This window comes from Protomyctophum parallelum (genome assembly GCF_964188405.1).
Source record: "Protomyctophum parallelum genome assembly, chromosome: 20".
Classification (NCBI taxonomy): domain Eukaryota; kingdom Metazoa; phylum Chordata; class Actinopteri; order Myctophiformes; family Myctophidae; genus Protomyctophum; species Protomyctophum parallelum.
In genome coordinates, this window is record NC_139718.1 from 27,699,954 (window position 1) to 27,722,537 (window position 22,584).

The following is a 22,584-nucleotide window of genomic DNA, read 5'->3' on the forward strand; positions in this document are numbered from 1 at the left end:
CCTGTTTAAAAGATTAAGACTTGATTGTTTTATAATTATAATTTGGCCTCGTCAGTCATAATCAATTGATAGCTTATGTAATTCAAGAGCTGTAATGTGCTTTATAGCCTACTGTTTTTTTAAGGCTACACAACGCATTTCTGCTATTTGCTATAAAAAGGCCCAAGCCATTGCAGTGTGCTTAGAGCTGTCCAGCACTGCTGCTGCTGCTGCCAGAGACGTGGATCATAATATGGTTCAGGTGGTGCCGTGGACAACCTTGCAATCGCATGCTCTATGGGTTCCACCGCGATTCTGCAGTCTCATTTGCCACATTATGGTACATATCGAGAATTGACGCATTCAGATCCACATTCTCTCATTTGACACATATGCATGAACCCAGACAATGTTGGCTAGTCAATATTGTAATATTGTAGGGACCTTCATGCCTGCAGTGTGAACCAACAACTGCAGACCGATTGGTATGGTCTGTGGATTCACTGATACAATCAGCTAATTCGTCTCTTGATGAATTACCTAATCATTAAGCTAGGGTAAATTGATTGACAAATCAATTATGCAGCAAAGATCTGTGAGCTGACTCACATGTAGGCCTACAGTAAAGGCTACACTGGCTCCTTGAGGGGCCAGTGTTTGTCTTAGGCTGACAAGCGTTATTGCAGCTCATATAGGACACCCAAATGTGAAGTGGCTTTGTTGTCATTGTCAGGTTATAGGACAGTGGTAGTAATAGAAACTTGATAGCACAGATCGAACATTAATGAACTGATTCTGCTGACAGTAATGATTCAGGTCAGTGTAGTAAGTATGTACTGTCATTCAGAGCAGTAAAAACAGGCTCAGGGAACCAGAAATAGATCAGTGGCATCAAGGAACCATTTGGTGCTCATCAAAAACAGCCAACACATTCACTGTGGCTCGTGTTTGAAGAATTGAAAAGGTGTGGTTCTCTCACTGAGCAGAGAACATTTTCATACTGTCACACCACTCAAGCATAGGTCTACATAAATGCGTTATTAACATGTTCTTGCATCCCACAGGAACCATGGGAAAACAGAACAGCAAGCTGACTCCTGAGGTGATGGAGGATCTTGTGAAGAACACAGAATTTAATGAACACGAGCTCAAGCAGTGGTACAAAGGCTTCCTGAAGGACTGTCCTACTGGCAGGCTCAACCTGGATGAGTTCCAGCAGCTTTATGTCAAGGTCTGTGAACACTCCTTATCCCTTGGCTTCCTGAAGGTCTGTCGAAGTGTCCAAGAATTATGACATACCATATTGCCATTTGTAATGTCTTCTGTTACTGTCTTCACTCTCAACAGTGTTTTAGACTTTTTATTTAACCATTATTTTCTTTTACCAGTAACTGTTTTTCAATATCACCTTTTTTGGTAGTCCAATTCGCTGAATCTTTGGATAGAAACACATGATTAAACCCCCTCTATCTCTTTTTCAGTTCTTTCCCTATGGTGATGCATCAAAATTTGCACAGCATGCCTTCAGAACCTTTGACAAAAATGGCGATGGAACCATTGATTTCCGAGAGTTCATCTGTGCCCTGTCGATCACATCCCGTGGCAGTTTTGAGCAGAAACTCAACTGGGCCTTCAACATGTATGACCTGGATGGTGATGGCAAAATCACCAGGGTGGAGATGCTGGAGATAATTGAGGTAAGAGATTATCTGATCAATAATCCTCAATCCATGATGGAATCCCCTTTGTCACCATGCTACATCTATATCTGCCACAGCAACACTGGCAATTCCTTAATTGCTCAATGGACATTTAGCAGGAGGCTGTAGTTTACCTAGGCGGTCGCCAGGTGTGCAATGTGTATTGGTGTAACTACCTGCATGAATGTGAAGCAGAGTGTTGCTGAAAGACTGATAAATAAAGGTTAACAATCTGAAGGGAGCGCACCATAAGAATCATTAAATGTCCTGAACAAATGCAACTTTTCTTTCAACACTTTAATGATATGTCAGCTACAGTACCATCTCTCTGTGCCTCACCCCCTGTGCACAGGCAATTTACAAAATGGTGGGCACTGTGATCATGATGAAGATGAACGAGGATGGCCTGACACCTGAGCAGAGGGTGGACAGGATCTTCAGCAAGATGGATAAGAACAACGATCAACAGATCTCTTTGGACGAATTCAAAGAGGCAGCGAAGAGCGACCCGTCCATTGTCCTCCTCTTGCAATGTGACATGCAGAAGTGAGCTTGCTCATGTCTCCCTGTCTGTATCTACACACTGGACAGCAGCACATGTTTTAATGTCTTATTAAGTTCTCTGCCATTTCCACAGGAAAAAAATAATACTAATTATGCTTGGACTATTTTTCAATGGACTTGCTTCTTGTGGTTGTATGCATGAGAATGTCAAATGCTGAATAATTTTGAATCTAGCTATACAATATCATACATTTATATTTCAAAAAACCTGCCAATGTGAGTTGTGCACAGTAAATCCTATACATTTCTCATTCAACTCTAGCTTGTATATCGGTGGAACACTGCATTAAATTATGTTTCTGCAGTATTTAGAAACCCCAATTTTCACTGCTGCAGCTACCGTATGCTTTGCATAATAGTAACAAACAATAACTCCTATGATAATTGTAACTGTATACTGTCCAGGCTTCTTGAGCTCTTGGAGAATAGAGAGGCTCCTGTTTGTTCCAGGTGTTCTCATACAAATGGAACAAGAAGAGTAGGTTATTTGCATGCATATATTATGTGTCGGAAAAAAATATGATCTCTTACCTTTTGCATCCTTAGGTGGGTAACAAAAGAGAAGCCCTCCAAAAAATCTGTTTAGTATTGTTGCATGGGATGTACAGTATGTGATTCTATTATTTTACCCACCACAGGAGCATGCTTCCTTCCATTGATACATGTGTATGTGTGCCACTGAGTTTGTGAAAGACTGCTTGGAATGGTGTTGGAATAATCTCAGACAGAGAGCTATACGTAAATATTTGTTTTGAATTTAAATTCAGTGACATCTGGGAAGAGAGTAGTTTATAATACACTGTCTTGCGGTTAATTGTACTGCTGTCACTGAAATTAGGCAAAAGCTAAAATTACCACCAGCCATAGGAAAAGTACCCATATGCTGGATGCATCATCCCCCATCGAAACTCAGATTTGGTTGATTTTTACAATTTTACAGACTGCCTATTTGATTTCAACTTGAGTATCATTACTCAATACATATCAGTATGTTTACAGAAATGAAGAGCACTGCAAAATGAATACAATCGTGATACGTGGAGCCCATCCTCTAGGCCACCTGGTGACAGGGGCTCTTTTTCCATTGCAACAAAAAGGAAAAAGCCTTACATATGTTTACTGGACACACTGCATTCCTACATACAAAGATTTTTGTAAAGAAAAAGAAAAACCTTTTATTGTTGCAGGTTTCATCTTCTAATCTATTCCGTTTTTCAGGCATTTCATGAGAAATGCTTGGCAAAGCCTCAGAAAGAGTGTTTGGTGTAGGGTGGCAACCAGGTTATGTTATAATTTAAGGCTGTTTAACTTGCCCAATTCTAGGCTATGCAAGCATTGACGAAGAGTGTCTGCTTGTATAGTCCACTAAAACCTGATTTATACTTCTTTGTACAATTGTGTCACTTGCCGAAAATAACCAATCTACAAGCTTACATTTCACTGCATCGCAACACATTGTGAACTTGTAGATCAGCTATTGTCAGTGAGCGACATCATCATAAGACAGAGTTCAAATTAAGCATTACATTAGTGGTCACAAAAGCTTTTCACTGTTCTGTATACAGCAAAACTGAGACCAAACCCCATACTCTTCATACATCCTTAGTATTTATACAGTCTGATCCAATTGTCATGTCCAAAATTTTGTCTAGTAAATGTTTATATCTAATATGAAGAATTAAAACACAAGTGACTGTATTTATTTTGTTCTTTTATACATGTGGCATGTGTTGCACCCCAAAAACTAATTCTGTAGTGATCAAAAATCAATAAATCAATGGGCTTTTTCAAAAGACATGGTCTAGGAGTTGCATTTACTGGTAATGATTGACGATGATGAGTGAGAGCTGTTAATTATTCAAGCAGAATCAACATTTCACATTTACAATTCAAGGGAGTCAGCTGGTGCTCCCACCCAGGACGACTAATGAGCAGAAGCTTCCATTTCTAGATTACCAATATTACAGACAAGCAAATGTAAGATAAAAGCTTCTTTGACAATATCCCTGTGAACCTAGAATAATCACATGAGAAAATTGCTATAGGAATAAATGTGAGCACTGAGAGTCAAGTAGAGGTAGAAAGGATGTTCTTCAAGACAATATAAACAAGCAAATGGATTGTTTTATTTTTCTTCTTTAAAATCTCAAGTTAGATTGATACAGAATCAAATAAGTGATATTTTGGGGTTGTTAAAAGGTTAAAGGACCACTTCATCACTTTTCAACGTATCTTCATATAATTGGTCCTCACTAATTTTATGATAAAATACCACACTTTTTTCCTACTCAGTCTGTGTCTCATAGGAAGGCTGTGGGCAGTTAACCTCGTGTCACCAGGCTTTCCACCTAGGAGGAAAGCCTGGTCTGTGTTACAAAATAGCAGTGCGAACCGGTCTGGAGCGGATGATATTGTTATGTCATGTTGTAGTCATTGTTTTGTAGTCATCAGGCAGGAACCATCATAGACATATATAATACAATGTCGCTCTCCATTGGCCAGAGCGCGGGTGAGCCATCTAGCTTTCTTATATACAGTATATCTATGGGAACCATCATCTGGAACTTCCTTTCCCTCAAACTGGAAGATAAACCCGAAAAGGAAGCATTCCTTTTCAGCTTTATCTTCCTGTTTGAGGGAAAGGAGGGCAGTTCAGAAACCCATCCACCAGTGCAGTGACATCATCGTTAGGCAGATTTAAAATATATATATTTAGATTTAGATACTTTCAGGAATAGAAAGCCTGCAGTTTCTATTAGCTTGGATTCCCCACCGATGATGTCACTGGTGGATGCGTTTCTGAACTGCCCACAGCCTTCCTATGAGACACAGACTAAGAGTAGAAAAACATTGTGGCATTTTATCATGAACATTAGTGAGGACCAATTATATGAAGGGAGGTTGAAAAGTGGTGAAGTGGTCCTTTAAAGGTATTAAACTATACAATGCTACAGATTGTTCAGTGGCAAGGGTCTCCTGTTCTCTCTAGCACTTAATAAAGAGAAATTCAGGAGAAACCATTTCTTTTAAGTTCTCCCTTCTGGCTCCAAAACTATGGAATGCAATCAGAACTACAGATTCACTCCCAATCTTCCACTGCAGTCTGAAAATGCACCTCTTCAGACTCCATTTTAGCCCATAGCACTTGCTGAGTTGCCGTAGTACTTGCCCTAGCCTCGACCTCCTACAGGCGTATGCAAAGTCTGAATTTATGTATCTTAGATCGATTTTTATGTATACTTATATTTTATGTAAACATAGCACTATGTGTATATATACAATATGCATACGGTAGTTTCATTGTATAGATATTCCACTGTTACATTCTTAGCTTACGATTCATTATAAGTAACTACTTATGATGTATTGCCATGCTTTTTTGTTCTTGCTTAATGTAAATCGCTCTGGATTAAGAGCGTCTGCTAAATGCTAAAATTGTAACCTTGGATGGGATTTGGGGATAATACATTGGGTGGGGCAGTCGCACTACCACTTAATTCAGTCATTGATGGAAAGTACCAAGTAAATGGCACTCCATGGGCAGCCTGTTTTAATGCCGAGGTATCGGGGTCTGTGAGTTGTTTTCCACAGATTAACTTGTTTTATACATCCTTAACTATGTCGATAAATACCTCTAACGCATTAAAGGTATATTCAGTGATTTCACTCAAAAAACCTTAGGTTTCGTTTTTGGCTGGGACCTAAGCCTTTCATCCAATCAGGATAGAGAGCCAAAAGCGAAACCTAAGGTTTTTTGACCCCCATGGGTTAACTGGGGACAGGGAGGAACTCCTTATATGGTCAGCACACTCTATAGTAGAGAGGATTATCACAACAAAACAAAAAAATAAGTGATATTTGAATTAAGTGAAATCACTGAATATACCTTTAATCATGACATTATGGGTCACGATACCGAAAGTATCGCGAAAGTCCAAGAAGACAGAATAGAATTTACAAGACTCATCAATCCCAGTTTTAAGACAAAATACATGCTCATTCATCCCGTCTGTTGATATATGCCTTCTGCTTAGATGACAGGGTGTTATTGTCTATCAACACCCCCCGCCCCACACACACACACACACACACACCGATAATATACATGACACGAATGATATCTCATAGCCGAGGTGTGTGATCCTAGATATTGTATTAATTTGTCACTGAGATGGTGCAACTATTGATCAGAATTTATTATAACTTTTTTTGATTAGAAGCTGAAAGGGAGAGACATGGGTTCAGGGCGGTTCTCAAAGCCAGAAGCCTTAAGGTCCACCAATGGGCCTTTTACGCCATTTTTCTCCCCAATTTAGTTATGCCAATTAATTCCTCCCCACACACATTTCTGTGTTGTCGTTACTGTTGTTTCCTACTGACTCACCTGCCTGTGAGGAGCCCCCAACAGGAGGACATAGAGCCTTCGTCCTACTCCTCCTCCATCCAATTGTGCATATCCTACAGAATGTATTCTATGTAATGTAGTATTTTATTTTTTAATGTAGTATATTTTATCATTACTTTAGATTTATTTAGATCTCACTCATTAGGATCTCTGATTTGTTGAGTAGGCCGAAACGTCCATGAGTGATCTGCTGCCACCGCCGCCCCTAAGGTGATCTTTTTCTGCCAGAACCATGCACCCAACTGAGTCAACTGAGTGCTCGCACGTCAAAAGAAATGAACTGCAAAAAGATCTTGTAAAGAAAATAAATGATCAAATCCTGTGTATATAGTAGAATTTCGCGGCTGCTTCGCGGCCGCTCATCCCAGAGTTACGTTGCCGCGCACTATGGGAAGAAGGAAATTGCGGGAGTTGACTCCACATGTAGTAACGGATGGGTTATTAGTTATTATTATGTGTCCTTATTAGTGTAGTGTAGTGTAGTCAACACGTTATGGCTCATACACACTGCCCGGTATTTGCTCCGATTATGCTGTCGGGGAGCATTTTTGGCGCTGGCCGACAAAACCCCTGATCTGACGTTAAGCGGTGCCCAAAAGTTATAGATCACAAAGGCTTTGCAGGTAGAGCACATGACATGGCAATAAAAATATATATAATTTTAATATAAAAAACTATTTTTGCATCTGCCGCTTGAGATGACCTGAGATGACTTGATTGATTGACATAAAAAGGGCCTGTCAGCTCAAACACACAATGCAATAGTTGTTGTTGCGTACAATCATCAGTAGCAAAGTCAAATACCAAAAATGAAAACCCTACCATTTCCATTTTCCCCCCTCTATTTCCCATTCCATGTGCGTTTGTCTTATAGTTTCTCTGGCCTCTGTACTACTGCTACCTACCGTCCATTCATTGTATTACACAGTGGGTGAAAAAAACACACCCCTTAAGACTAAACCCGACCAATCAGAGTTGTGGCTTCCAGAGGTACCTTTGACATGACATTTTGTGTGTGTGTGTGTGTGTGTGTGTGTGTTTCGATGTGCAGGGCGTTGCTGAAAATGAGCACCTGTGCTCAGCTACTTCCCTGGGTAAATAAATAAAAAGAAAAGAAAACCTATAGAAGTCAGCCTGGTACAGACGAAGGGGACACCACTGTATGTAGCCTCAATTACATTTTGTAACTATTTTCTGTAATGGGATGATAGTTTTATATATATAATATTGTTGTGTGCGCACGTGCGCGTGCGGAGAAAGACAGTTATTTAATGAAACTCAAGATTATAACGTCCTGTCTCGCTGCCGCGGCGCCGCCGTGCGTGTATAGCCTGTGTGTGTGTGTGTGGGGCGTGGCGAGAGAGAGAGGCGTGGCGAGAGAGAGAGAGAGAGATCGTGGCTTCCAGGCGTGCGTGTGTGTGTGTGTGCAAGCCAGGCGTGCGTGTGCGTGTGTGTGCAGGCGTGTGTACTCGGCAGTTGGCTGGCAGGCGAAGATAGCCAAAGCGTTCCGTGTAATCGTAATATGTAGGCACAAACAAACTACTGACAAAGTACAATGTTGATGTAACTAAGAGATTCGCTGAGAGAGCGATATTTTAAATACAGAGATTTAGAAGGAATAAGCAAAATCGTGAGGCTACAATTCCTCTCCCCTTCCTCGTTTCTCTTCTCCTGCTGGAGATCAGAATGAGATTCTGAGAGCTAGTGTGGGCCTATTAGAAGACAGGGCAGTGTTGCCAGGTTTGCGAATTGTAAGCGAGTCGTAGTGTGTGTTGAATGGCATTTGAATGGCATTTGTGGGCTTGTGAATGAATTTTCTCACATGTAATTTGTGCTCACTTGCATAGACCTGGCGAATTTAGCGTGGTGAAAGGGCAACAGTGTTCCGGGGGTGTGGGTGCTTCGGGCGATAATGTTTGTAGTAAACAAATGCATTGCCGCCGTGAGTGTGGACGGGAGGCATCTTTGGTGGCACTGCAATGATCATTTTTTGGCGGGTGGTGTCGAGTGTTGGTGTTGGGCGCGATAGGAGGAGATAGGTCCCGCACACTGCAAAGGTAAGTGTGTGACGTCACTGCCGTGTGAGTGTGTGTGGGTGTAGTGTGTAAGATGGTGTTGTGGGTGTTGCAATAGCGACGTAGCTGTTGTGGCTTTGGGTTTCTTGCCATGTGTTGGGTACAAGTTCTCTAATATATAATAGATAAACAGAACCAAATGGATCTCTAAGGCAAGGCAAAGGCAAGTTTATTTGTATAGCACATTATTTGATTCCATTTGTACGCTGTCATTAGCACTGATAATTTTACTGTGTAGTAGAATAACTACTTGTTAGTCAAAGCCAAAGCCGGACTTCCATGACACTTTACTTGAGTATTGTCTCTAAGGTTGTTGTTTTATTAAAATTTTATACCAACTATAACTGAGATTTCCTATTTGTGGACCCTGCGGCTTGTGGGATCATACCTTTCCTTAGGTGCTAGGCCGTGTGAACTAGTCAGTAGCTTGACCTTAGCTAGGTACCTCCTTCTTATATGATTCCAAATACTTACAGTATGAAATACTTATAGTATGAAATAGGCCTACTATGTGTGATACTTTATAGACTGACCGGACGCCATGGCCTAACGTCACACTGTCAAGTGCATCAGATCATACTGGGCGTTTTACAGTCAGCGCTGTCTGGAGATGAGATGACACATGTGCATAGTGAGACTTTTACAGTTTTGGGAAAAAGGGGGAAAAAAGCTTGTGCTCACCGTTTTATATTTGGGTAAGTCAAAAGTTGGAACCACATTCATGTTTTGTGAATTTGGTTATTCAACCTCAATATTTACATTTGGATTTATTTTTTAATTATATCCTGAAGCCTAATTTATGCTTCATACCTCCATTGCACATCGGTGTCACACGCGGAAAATAGCAGACCTACAAGCTCACGACGTGTTGCAGATGTGATGCTTGGACCTTGCATGGAGACCCCCCCCCCACACACACACACACACACACACAATGTACTGTAGTAAGAAACGGAACCAACTAGGTTCCATCCTGGAGGCTAATCTTTCCGGTGATAAAATGGCCACCAACATAATAAAGAAATTCAAACAAAGATTCCTTTACATCAAAGCATGCACTCAACATATAATGGTTATGTGACCATGGCATGTGGACCATGGCATGTGGAATGGTTTGAACTAAGAAAATGTAAAAATAAGGCATTTTCCCACATTCCATATTCCCCAATTTCCACTGAGATTATGGGATGAATGAATGTGGCCAGACCCATCTTCTCTTTCTGTCATAGTGACATTGTCCTGCATCAGATCATGTCCAAATCAGGTTCTCCAATCTCCAGTAGCCTCTTCAGTTTTTTGAAGATTCTTTGAGTGGAGCAACCACTCCCGTACGGAGCTATGTGTGTGGCTGGCTGGGTCTGAGCACTATGTGTGTGGCTTGATGGCTGGCTGGCTGGGTCTGAGCATGGATGGATGGATGGATGGATGGATGGATGGATGGATGGATGGATATTATAGCAGTGAGTCAGTGACTGACTGAGACATCGAGTGTGCGTCCGCAACTGGTTGTGGCCCCCATCAAGTGACCTTTTGAACAATGCAGCTCTCGCCCCAAGTTGAGTTCGACACCCCTGCTTTACAGGATCTACTCACTGGTCAACAAAAACACCTTGAAGACCTTAACAGGAGCCCTCGTACAAGGTACAATGCACCTCCTGGTACCACAGCACCTCAAAGCCAGGCCCTTAAAACTAGGCTCCAGACTTCCCAAAACAAACTGGTCAGCCTCCTACTTGGCCTCACCCCCCGAACCCACCTCACCCCTGCCCACTTTGACAGGCTGGAATGGCTTAGGGTCGATGACAGAGTACGGCATCTTGCAATGGGTCTGGTCCACACGATTCGATACACCAAGATACCCATGTACCTGTCTAGATACTTCCTTAATGTTAACGAAGTCCACACCAACAACACCAGAGGGAGTGCAACGAACCATGTACAGCCCAGATTCGGCACAAACAAGGGACTAAATTATTTTCGCTCCTATGCCACCAAAATGTGGAACGCCCTACCAACAGTCATTAAGACATGCGAATCCCTTGACTCCTTCAAAACCGCTCTCAAAGGGCTTTGTAGAACAAAGGGAGTCTATCACTGTGCCTCATCATCAAACATACCTGACTATCTAGGAAAGCTGTCTTGCCTCGCCCTTATGCTGAGGCTGGAAACCAACCAAAATAAAAATACACACACACAACACATAGCAGAGCTAAGCAAACACCAGCAAAGCAAAAAGAGAGAACTCTACACCAAAAAATTATACATTTTACGCCGCCAGTTGTAGATCCATAGTTTAAGAAAGGCTGCTAGAAGACAGGAGGACATGGGCTCATTCAAATAGGATTCATCTTCCATTTAGGGAGCATATGTGCTCAACAAGTTCTGACTGCTGATATACAGTATACGGTAGTTTTTTAGATATGTTGTTTGGGAGCAAAGAGTTTGATGGACCACCTGATATAGTGATATTGTAATGAATGTTAACTAAAAGAGTACTCAGTAGGGTAATGAAATTAAATATTAATGTGCATCCAGTGACAGGATGTGTTTAAATATTTGCACCTCACAAAGTTCCTGACACAGATCTAGAAAAGTGTAGCAAAATGCACTGTAGACTACCACTTGTTAATCTGGATTCTATTAATTTCTCATTAATTGTCTCCACAAGGCCGAAGGCGTCGTCATGAAAGGGAGCGGGACTGCGACGCTCTATAGCGCCACCAAACAAATCACCCAATTGCCATCAATGGTGTAAGAACAAATGGCACCCTTTTCATATTGGCCTATTATAGCGCCACCAGGAGGCCACAACCTGACCTGGCCTGGTGGAGACCTGTGCCCCGAGGGGCACTTTTTCTAGTTTGTATTGGTTTTCCCAGTGTGACATTTTGTTGTCAAACCTCTTCATCTCTCTAACTTGGTTGGTTTTGTCCCTGTAGTTTGCGAGGGCCTTGGTTTACGACCATAAGGACAATTGGTAACAACTTAATTTTATTTTTGCTATTTATTTGACAAAAATGTCTTAACAATTAACACATTATGTCTTTTTTTGGTCAATCCAAAAGAGACAGGAAAGAGTGTAGAGAAAGGTAATAAGGACATCTGAACAAAACCCATGATACACCACTAGTTTGGGCCACAATCTGGCAAACATCACAACTAATAAACTATCTGAACCAGGAGGATGCATGGCTTCTCCCATATTTCAGATTTCTGTGCATGTGTGAACCCAACAAAGCAGATGATTTAGCATGACAGCCAAAGTGAATTAAAAACCAGAGAGAGTGTGGTATTTTCATTGGGTGAGTGGTGCATGCTCCTGAATTCTGATCCTTTTCTCCATCATGTGATCTCTTTGGCCTTGTTCAGAGTCAGACTACATAGGTAAAATAAATGTAGTTGTTTTCAAATCTGATGTTTAGGACTGACTGTATACACTGTTATTTGCAAAGTAATCTGTTGGCACCACAAATAGCTGAAATATAAACTCACAACGTGACGTGTCACAGTCTTGCATTGCAACAACGGTATTGCAATTACATGAGCTTGTAGATGGGCCTTGTAAACCACCCCCATTTCACATATATTATTGAATTGTAAATTTGTAATTAATAACACTTCAATGTGTTAATTACTTTGATATTGCAGATGGTAAAGGTGGGGGTGGTTTTAATTATTTTATGTGCTGCTGGGTAACATTGTAGCATACATATAATTAGTATGAACAAATCTGTAAGTAAGTAAGTAACTAACTAGTTGTCAAATAATTGTAGGTAGTGAGCTTAAAATGTACAATATTTTCCACTGGAATGTAATGTGTATAAAGTATATACAAAAGGAAATAGCCAAATAGGCTACTCAAAAAGTAGGCTATTCGTGTTTCCAAATAGGCATAAATTAATTAGGGTACTCAGAGAAAATAATTTGAATGTGTGTGTGTGTGTGTGTGTGTGTGTGTGTGTGTGTGTGTGTGTGTGTGTGTGTGTGTGTGTGTGTGTGTGTGTGTGTGTGTGTGTGTGTGTGTGTGTGTGTGACTGTATGTGTACAGTGTACACACAGCTAGTCACTCACACGCACTGCCCGTTTTGGGACATACACTTTCATATTTTAACTTCTTTTAAGTTTTAACACATGGTGCATATATCCAGTCATGCATGCGATCATCATGTCACGTTTTAATAATAAGTTGCCCAACAACATCATTCTGAGCCCGCTTCCTTTGGAACTTGGAAGTGTAGCCTAATTAAGGCGTCGTTGCCGATGCAGAGGATGACGCCTTTTCGCGTACCTGTTCGGCCTGAACCTGAACCGCCCTGCCATCTAGGTTACTTGCCATCTGGTTCCAATTAAATCTAATTAGGTTTGTCACAGGAGAATGTACAAACAGAAGTGTGGCTTTCGGTAAAGCCGCCCAAGAAGAGCAAACAGATACCTCAGCCTACATCAAACGGTGAGGAAAATAAAAGAAATAGAGGATATAATACAACTAGTCCATAGGAAATCAAATCACAATCAGATGTTAGAATGTTTACAGTAGATGGCATATAGGCCTATTATGTGCACAGATTTATGTGAATATGAAAGCAACAACTGTGGTTGTGTGTAGCCGCAAGCAATTATAGATGCTGCGGGATGAGGCCATTGAAACAGAAAAGTCCTATCGGATCGTATTATTAGCCTGCCCTACACTACGTTAAACTCACCAGTCACCAACATTTCAGCTGTACGGAAAGTTTGGTTTATCCTTTGTATCGGTCAAGTTTTTGTTTCATAAAAATCCTACCTACTTTCTGTCAAAATCCAGATTACGCCTGTTTTCGAAATTGCACACATCAACTGAGTCTGGGGCAGGCCCTGAAACATGACAACTTCACCCTGTTTTACACAGTGCTTTATTTACAACATCTACATAAACGTTGAGATTTCAAATATAAAGTGCTCACCCCTTGGCCACGGATGTTAACATTTTTGCTCGGGCATTAGTTAGGCCTACTTTAAGGTAGGCAGTGGGCACCCGTGCCTGCCTTCGGTATTGTTTAAATAACGTCAAACTCACCAACATTGCAGCTGTACGGAGAGCTTGAATTATCCTTTCAATCTGTAAAGTTGTTTTGATAAGAATCCACCATGTTATGAGCTAACCTGACTCCGCCAGATGGGGCAGCAGAGAGTACTCTGGGTCAGGAAGGGGGAACCCAGTGTACTCTCTGCTGCCCCATCTGGCCGAGTCAGGTTAGTTATGAGCTACTTCCTGTCAAGAAATTCTCATAACATGTTTACCTGTACAGTGGATTTCTGCAAACATTTTGCAGATAGAATGAGGATAATTCAAGCTTTTCGTACAGCTGCAATGTTGAGTTTGACATTGTTTAATACAATTAGATAGGACTTTTCTGTTGGGATGAATGGGAAGTTGCACCAAAGAGATTCTATAAAGAGACAGTCCTTAAATATTTGGAATAGCGCATAACTCCAATATGGCGGCAGCACTTTCTATGTAACACTTCAAAGTCAAACACTCATGTAAACATGCATGTTCGCGTGTGCCCACATGCACCCTGACATTCTGAATTTCTGATATATATATTTCTGCTAAATATGATAAATGAGAATCAATACGAGAGTAGAATAGGGTAAAAACTACTTTTTGTTTTGTACATGCTTTTTTAATGTTTTTGAAAGTAACTGGAAAATACATCATCACTCCAATATGGCAGGGGCACTGATTGCTACTATGGGACTTAATGGGAGTGTCGTCTCTTTATATAGAATCTCTTTGGTTGCACCTACAGTAGTTGGCACCTTGCTGGCAAGATGGATGCGGTCTGCAATATGGTCAATGGAAGCAGCTGCCCTGTGCTTTTGTCACCCAATTAATAATTATTAATTAATTGTGTCCTCAATCTAGATTGTGTCCCTTCCAATTTCTTGTTTGTCCTGTACTCTAAGATTTATCTCTTGGTATGCCAACCAGAAAATGCATTTTCTGTTTACTGAAGCCATAGACGGCCAGATGGGGAGCGAGACTCCTACTGAACACTCGCAGTGGTTCTGGTACTGAACACTCGCAGTGGTTCTCAAAGTGGGGTCCGACGGGCTCCCTAGCAAAATGTATCAAACCATTTTAACCCATTTTATACTTAGGCTATTCAAAAAGCTCGAGTCACAACGCATCTTATGTGCATCCCTGGTAGAACTGAAGAACCTACCAGGATGTGGGTCCTTGAGATAAAAATGTTTGAGAATCATTGCTCTATAGCAATCAGTAATATCAAAACATAGAGCATAGATGTATTTAAAACACGGATTTACATTAACTTGGTATGGTATAAAGTTGTTCTCATTCTCAATCATTTTCATGTCGAGGACCCCAAATGGATTTATATTTGGCCACAGACCCCCATATGAAAATATTTTGCAAGAGATTTGTCAAAAAATTAGGAAACTCTCCCACTCCAGCTTATATGCTATTGAAATGCCAATAAATGTAATGGATAGATGTTTGTTTATAGTTCAACTGGGTTTCTGGGACACCCAGTGGTTCCTCAGAGTTACTGCAGGGGGACTGTCAAATTGTGTTATACCACTTGAACCCTAGCATCCCTATTCTGGAACATTTGCCTAAAATGGCAGATCTACAATCTCTCAGTTAAGGGTTGGTTACTTTGGCCTGAAAAACATTGCAGACCCCTGGCCTAGGCCCACCCACCAGTTAAATATATCAACAACCACTTCCAATAGCATACATGACATCAGAACATTGAGTTTTTATTTGTATTGCTTGAACACAAAAGTTGTATCCATTTAGCTATTGCCGTTTCAGAATTAAATACTTGAGTGGATATAGATTTTGTGTAAATCGCTGCATTTTAAAAATCCATGTCTTTCTGCTTTTTTGCAGGTGAATCTTTATGGCCTGAAAATGTGTTCAATTCCTGGGATTCCAACACCATACAAGGAAGTGTCTGTTCTTATAACACGGGTAAACTTAACCTCCTCTGGTCTTGTATTCTTGTGGGCTTACATCGATGATGGACGCAAACCTGTTTATGAACAAATGAGAAGGGAAATTCAGAATCCCAAACAGCGGTTCTGTAAGTCGGAAGGAAAACCTGGAGACCTGTGTCTGGTACAGAAAAGTGAAACATGGCACAGAGCTCGGATTAAATCAGTTCACAGGCAAAATTACAATGTCTTTCTCATTGATGAGGGACATGACCACATCACCACAAGTACCATGTTGGCATGGGGCCAAGATTACTTTTTTCTTCTAACCCCTGAGATGGAGTACTGCGTTCTTGCTAATGTTCAATTCCTTGAGAATAATTGCTCTGAAAAAGATACATTTTTGAAATCATTACCTGGCAAAACAATTAGTGGGTCTGTTCAAGATGTACTGATGGCAGATAGAATTATTGTCCTCAACATTCCGCTTGTTTCTAAGCAATTACGTCAACGTGGATTTGCAAAGAAGATTCCAGCAGACCAGTTTAAAAGTCTTGTCCTTTCGTTTCAGCGTTCACCAAAAGGAGGGGGTTCTGAGGCCAGTGCTCAAAAGCCAGAGGAAAAATCAAGCGATGTTGACCTGGAAGTTGAGCAGTACTTCTACCCAGAACTGCAAACGGGTGCATTTGAAAGTGTTGAAGTTACGGAGATCAGTGACACACGGCACATCTTTGTCCAACTCTCAATTTTCTCCACAGAGCTCAGGAAGGTATCAGTGCAGATTCAGCAGTACTATGAAAGGACATTAGATCTTGTGAAGGGACAGCCACGGGCCTGTTGTGCTCCATGTGCAGCAAAAGGTACGAACGGAAAGTGGTATCGCTCTCTGCTAAAGCATGACATTGTGACAAGTGATGGCACTGTGGAAGTGTTGCATGTTGATAATGGAAGGAGTGAAGTTGTCCCAGTATGCAACATCAGACCACTACATAGAAAATTCTTCAGGATGCCAGTAGTAACATTCCGCTGTTGCCTCCATGGAGTAGCAGAAGAGGATGTGGAATGGACGGTAGAGCAAGTCGATTACCTGAAATCAGTGATCCTGCACAAGTCTGTTGCAGCCCATTTTGAGAAACTTGATGAACCAAATGGTGTCTATTATGTGACACTTTATGGAGATTGCAGTGAAAACATCAACAAATGTTTCATGAAGATGGCTGTGCGTGCAGAAGAAGCACAAATTAAACGGGAACAACCACACCCTGAGAGATGCCATACCCCTGGAGAAAATCTGGTCCAGGAGGATCCTATTCTGCTTGTGTGTGATCCATACACAGATAACTGTACAGATAACATTGAGGTGGGAGGGAAAGAACATGTGTGGATAACATGTTCTGAGACTGTTCATCACTTCTATTGCCAGCTGAACAGAAATGCCAGTTGTTTTGAAAAACTGTCAGGAAAGATTCAGCAGCTGTGTAACCAGCCGCAACACACAGCTCACCCACTAATGCTTGACACCCCTTGCTTTGCCAAATACACTGACAATCAGTGGCACAGAGGTCAAATTATAGCAACGCATCCAAACATCCAGGTATGTTTTGTAGATTATGGTGACATACTCGTGGTAAACAAATCTGATATTCTTCCCATTCCTCTCCAAGCAAGTACAGTCCAATCTGTTCCTGTGCAGGCTGTTCGACTTGCACTGTTTGAGGTACCAGAAGAGGTGCCAGATGAGATCAATAGATGGTTTAGTTATCATGCTGTCAACAATGTCTTCAACATATCGGTGGTAGCAAAAGACGACAGTGGAAAGCTGCTAATTGTACTCTGTGATGGTAGCCTAAATGTCAACAAAGAAGTCAGAGAGAGGATCTCGAGAATACGGAAACCAGCTGGCCCAGTCCATAAGGGTCAACACGACCCCTCTTACAGCGAAAAACACACTATAGCGGGTGTGTCAAGAGACGAACAAGAGACTGTACCACCATTAAGGGAGATTGTGAAACGAAATGAAGTCCAACGCAGTAATGGAATGTGTTCTGAAGGTGAAGTCAGGGCAGATGGACAGTCCAAACCTTCAATCTCTGTGCCACAAGGTATGAAGAGCAGTAATGGAATCTGTGCTGAAGGTGAAGTCAGGACGGATGCACAGTCCACACATTCAATCTCTGTGCCAGAAGGTATGAAGAGATGTGCTGAAGGTGAAGTCAGGACAGATGCACAGGCCACACCTTCAATCTCTGTGCCACAAGGTATGAAGAGCAGTAATGGAGTCTGTGCTGAAGGTGAAGTCAGGACGGATGCACAGTCCACAACTTCAATCTCTGTGCCAGAAGGTATGAAGAGATGTGCTGAAGGTGAAGTCAGGACAGATGCACAGTCCACACCTTCAATCTCTGTGCCACAAGGTATGAAGGGTATAGATGAACATGGAAAACAAGCTAACGAGCAAAGGAATATCAGAATTGATGAATTGCCACCAAGACTCATTAAACAAGGCTTTGTGACGGAGGTGTATCTGTCTAATTTCAACAATCCCGGCAGTCTTTTTGTTCAACTGAAAAATGAAGAAGATGACTTATACTATCTGGAAGAGAAACTAAACAAACTCCAGTCATTCTGTGACACACCAGTAGAGTTTAGTGCCCTGCAGATTGGCGATTTGGTTCTCACAGAATTTCCAGAGGACAATGCCTGGTATCGTGCAGTTGTCAAACACAAACTCGAAGACAACGTTGTTGCTGTTGAATTTATAGACCACGGTAATGAATTGGCAGTGTCACGTCTCAAGACACGTTACCTTGACAAGATGTTTGCAGTGAGTCCAAGGTTCAGTGTTCCCTGCACACTTGAGGGCGGATGCAACAATGATGTACAGTGGGATGAGGGTGCAGTGTCTGAATTTAAAAAGGCCATAACGGAGAATCCTAAGACACTTTCATGCACATTCATTAAGGAGATGGGAAATACTTGGGACATCGAGTTGGAGGATCAAGGTATTAGTTTGGCAAACACATTAGTCCGAAGTGGTCCAATTGAATCGGAGGTGACACAGGTTAAATTCCCTGAGGCACAATACAATAGGTACAATAAGCCAAACATTTCTCTACATAAGACTGAGGAGGTGTATTCTTCCACCATAGCGGCACCCTACTACTTCTGGTGTCAGCGTGCCAACTCTGAGGAACTGGACAGTGTGTGTAGTCTGGTTCAGGAATTGGGTCAAGCAGGACAGCAGGATGTGTCATATTTGGAGACCCTGGAACCTGGGAGTGCCTGTCTCGCACTCTATTCTGAGGACAAATTGTGGTACCGAGCACAGGTCATTCACAAAACTGGAAATATTCTATATGTCCTGTTTATTGATTATGGAAATGAGTCTGAAGTTGACATCAAGTACGTGAAGTCAGTCCCTACCACTCTGATGGAGAGGGCCCCACAAGCATTTGTGTGCTCTCTGGATGGATTTGATGAGTCCAAGGGCACCTGGGATGACAGTGCTGTAGATAAATTCTATGAGCTCATAGTTGATAAACGGCTCAGTTTGACGGCACTGCATGTGGAGGATAATGTTGAGAGTGGGATTCCTCAATATATTGTGAAAATTGAGCTTGGGAAGATGGATGTGAATAAATTGATGGAAGAATACTGGAAAGTGTCTTCCACAGATGATGCAGAGTTGGCAGCAGACGGCCATCCTGAATCGGGTCAGTCAACTATACAGTATCTATTGTCGCTTCTGAAACTACAATTGATTTATGTCAGATTTTAAATCTGATTTTGTATGTTTGTAACAATACTGAACTGCATTCCTATGAATAAAAAGTTGGGAGATAAAGTTTGTCTTATCTGTACCTTCTTGTTCTGTTTTCTCAGGTTTAGCATCATCATGGGGTCCAAGACATGCATGAGAATGTTGGAACAACAACCATGGAAGCAGGTGATGAAATGGTAGTTTTATATTGGGTTTCACTGACATTGTCAGGTTTACAGTAGAGATGTCTTATCAGCTGGTATGAAACATAAAAATGTAATGTGTACATATATGCTTCAGCATTTCAGAATGTTTAGATTAGGAAAGCCTTGTTTAATTTATGACTGCATCCAGTGCGGCATCACAATAAATGAGTAGATCATAAATAAAATAAATTATAATGTGTTAATTCCACAACATGTAGACATTGGTTTTGGTGAAAAATCCAGCATATATTGTCAGTTGATTGAAAATTAAGGTTTGGACAATATCGGATATTGGCAAAAAACAAAGCCAATATCAGACATCCCTAGTTTAGTGTCACGTGAGTTCAAATTTGAGTTTCATGCCTAATACAATTTTATATGTATGCGTTCATGTTGAAAATGGGAGAAACCAGCAATTACAAAGGATACAATACATATAGTACTCCATTGTGTTCAGAATGCTCTATAGTTGATATATACTGTATATTTGATACAGGTTTTTGTTCATTTGTTTTCAGAGCTGAACCCTGACCATTTCACTGACTGGGGAATAAACAAATTGTCAGGATTTGCTGAGCTGACGCAACCTGGCCATGCCATTTTTGTTTGTATTGTTTTAACTAAATGCGTTTCAGCCTCCCACTGATTCCAATTTGTCAATAAAGTTGCCTATCGGCAGAGTTAAATGAGCTTGTTTTTTTCCACCCCAGTATGTATCTTGATTATCCAACAAGGAGGGAGAACTCAGATCATTCATCAGATTAAAAATGTTAATTTCTTTGCCATCACTTACAATTTCAGTTCCCTGTCCTGTTTGGACAAAATTGGTGTCACAACATGTAAAGGTAATTTACATTTGGAGAGACTTGATTTATTTATGAAGTAGTTTTATAAAGACCAACGTCAACCAAAGTGCTATACCGATCAAAACAAGACGGCAGAATAAAAATATAAATGTAAAATACAACTTCAAGAAAAAAACAGTAGGGCATGGTTTTGGGGTGTGAGAGACTGGTCAAGGTCAGTCTCACTCAAGGAAAATAAATGAAATTAGTTATTTCTTATATTGCAAAGACTATAGAAACAAAATGTGTGCCCATTCAGGACGGGAACCCCTTTTGGTGTTTCACCCCTTCAGGACGGGAATCTCTTGGGGTTCTTGTATGTACAGTATATTGTCAGCATAACATTTGAGTCACTCCAATGCACAGCAATGTGTCGCTGGTTGTCACTGCTGTGCAGCCTGACCCACACACCAGGGAGGAGGGCTTGTACAGTAGGTTACAGTACAACAGCACCACTCACTTCAGACAGACAGTCTGATTTTGAATAAATATTTGACAGTCTTATTTCAGTATTTAGAATCTGCCTCAGTCCTAAATGGGTTTTAATAGATTTAAAAATGATGAGGCAATTTTGGGCATTAACAGTTTATGGTCCGATGTGATCGCAAATGCCATTGTCGGATAGTGAACCTGATTCTCGAATGTTTGTGTGTGTGTGTGTGTGTGTGTGTGTGTGCTATTTGTCTTGCCTTTTATGACCACTTATTTTAAATAGTGTTTTTTTCTGTAAATGTTTGTAAGTTGCAACTTTGCATACCCACAGGGCTCACTTTTAAAAGAGATTGTGTATCTCAATGGGATTTCACCTGTATAATAAAGGTAAAACCAAAACTTCAGAATATAGCTAGCTATCATTTGAACAAATATCACCACCACCAAGTTCAATGGCCTCCACCCTAGTGTAGGCCTATAGTAGTTTATTTAGGCCTAGGTTGTAATTACTAATGCAAGCTAAGAATTCATTTCAGTTTGACGTGACCACTGGTAGGCAATACATCTTTAGTTTGGAAGTGAACCAAACCGCCCGCCATAGGAAGCAGCAGCATCGTGAGTTGACCAGTTACTCTAGTCTTTAGTGTAGAGATCATCTCCAGAAGGGAGTTTTCGTGTTGAAAACGCTGATTTTAGCCGATGTGACGAGTCAACTAATATAAATAATTCTGCTGTTTTGTGTTATGCATAGAGGTTATGTGCATGTTGACAAGACAACCAAATCAATAGCCAATCACAGCTCGGCCAGCCATGTCCCCGGCCATGGGATCATCCACCCAGACTTTGGTACCCTCTTGTTGATACGTTGCTTGGCAACATGTTCGCCCTGAGAAATGACAGAGTTACACCAGGCAGTAGCGGCTGGGGACTTTGATGTAGTTGAGGAAATTATGAGAAAAAATAAATGCAACCTCAATCACAGAGACATTGACTGGAACTACAAGACGCCTCTCCATTGGGCTGCTGCGAAAGGTAGCGTATATTGCCACGGGATAGGCCGCTTACCCTTACAGCTATGCCCTCCTCTTGACTTAAATTAATTTAGCTCAAAATTAAATAACTAATTAGTCAAATGAATTAATTGTTTTTATCTGTACAAAAGACAACTGTATTTTACACTGTTTCAGGGCACACCGAAATTGTTAGAATCCTCATTGAAAACGGAGCCAGGTCCTGCCTCAGGACCGATCAAGGATGGACACCTGCCCACTTTGCTGCAGAGGCAGGGCGACTGTCTGTGTTGCGTTTGCTCCACTCTCTCCATGCCCCTATAGACAAGGAGGACCGCTGTGGCGACAAACCTGTCAGGATAGCCGAAATATATGGACATGAGAACTGTGTTCGTTTTCTTCAAAAGTAAATAACACATTGAATATGGTTAATTTCTTCATATCTCTCTAAAGTAATGTTGGCCATGAAAATGGTCTTTAGGACTTTAATTGTCCTCATGTGACAATTGCTCTTTCTCTAGTCTACTTAAAAATACAAAACCTTCAAATGTATATCAAATCAATTAGACAGTAGACTATAGTACTTCTGTTTATATTGCAGTGCTGAGTCAGAGTCCAAAGCCTACCACAAGATGGCAGCACATGAAGACATTTCTGTGGATG

General features: G+C 41.2%; 2 protein-coding genes across 3 annotated transcripts; both read left to right on the plus strand.

Annotated features, from left to right (window-relative positions):
• Positions 1–1,048: 1,048 nt before the first annotated feature.
• On the plus strand, positions 1,049–2,229 carry LOC310878386 (visinin-like protein 1; the record flags this gene model as incomplete). 2 transcript variants are annotated; one of them, XM_083792703.1, is made up of 3 exons in its annotated part: positions 1,049–1,210; positions 1,461–1,676; positions 2,032–2,229. In XM_083792703.1, 3 exons carry the CDS (start codon positions 1,049–1,051, stop codon positions 2,227–2,229), a joined length of 576 nt encoding a protein of 191 aa, XP_083648829.1. The 2 variants fall into 2 exon arrangements, with proteins under 2 accessions (XP_083648829.1, XP_083648830.1); XM_083792704.1 differs by lacking the exon at positions 1,461–1,676.
• A 19,575-nt stretch (positions 2,230–21,804) lies between these two features.
• ankrd66 (ankyrin repeat domain 66) lies at positions 21,805–22,331 on the plus strand (the record flags this gene model as incomplete). The annotated part of the gene is made up of 2 exons (XM_083791671.1): positions 21,805–21,943; positions 22,099–22,331. The coding sequence occupies 2 exons, from the start codon at positions 21,805–21,807 to the stop codon at positions 22,329–22,331; spliced, it is 372 nt and encodes a 123-aa protein (XP_083647797.1).
• Positions 22,332–22,584: the final 253 nt, after the last annotated feature.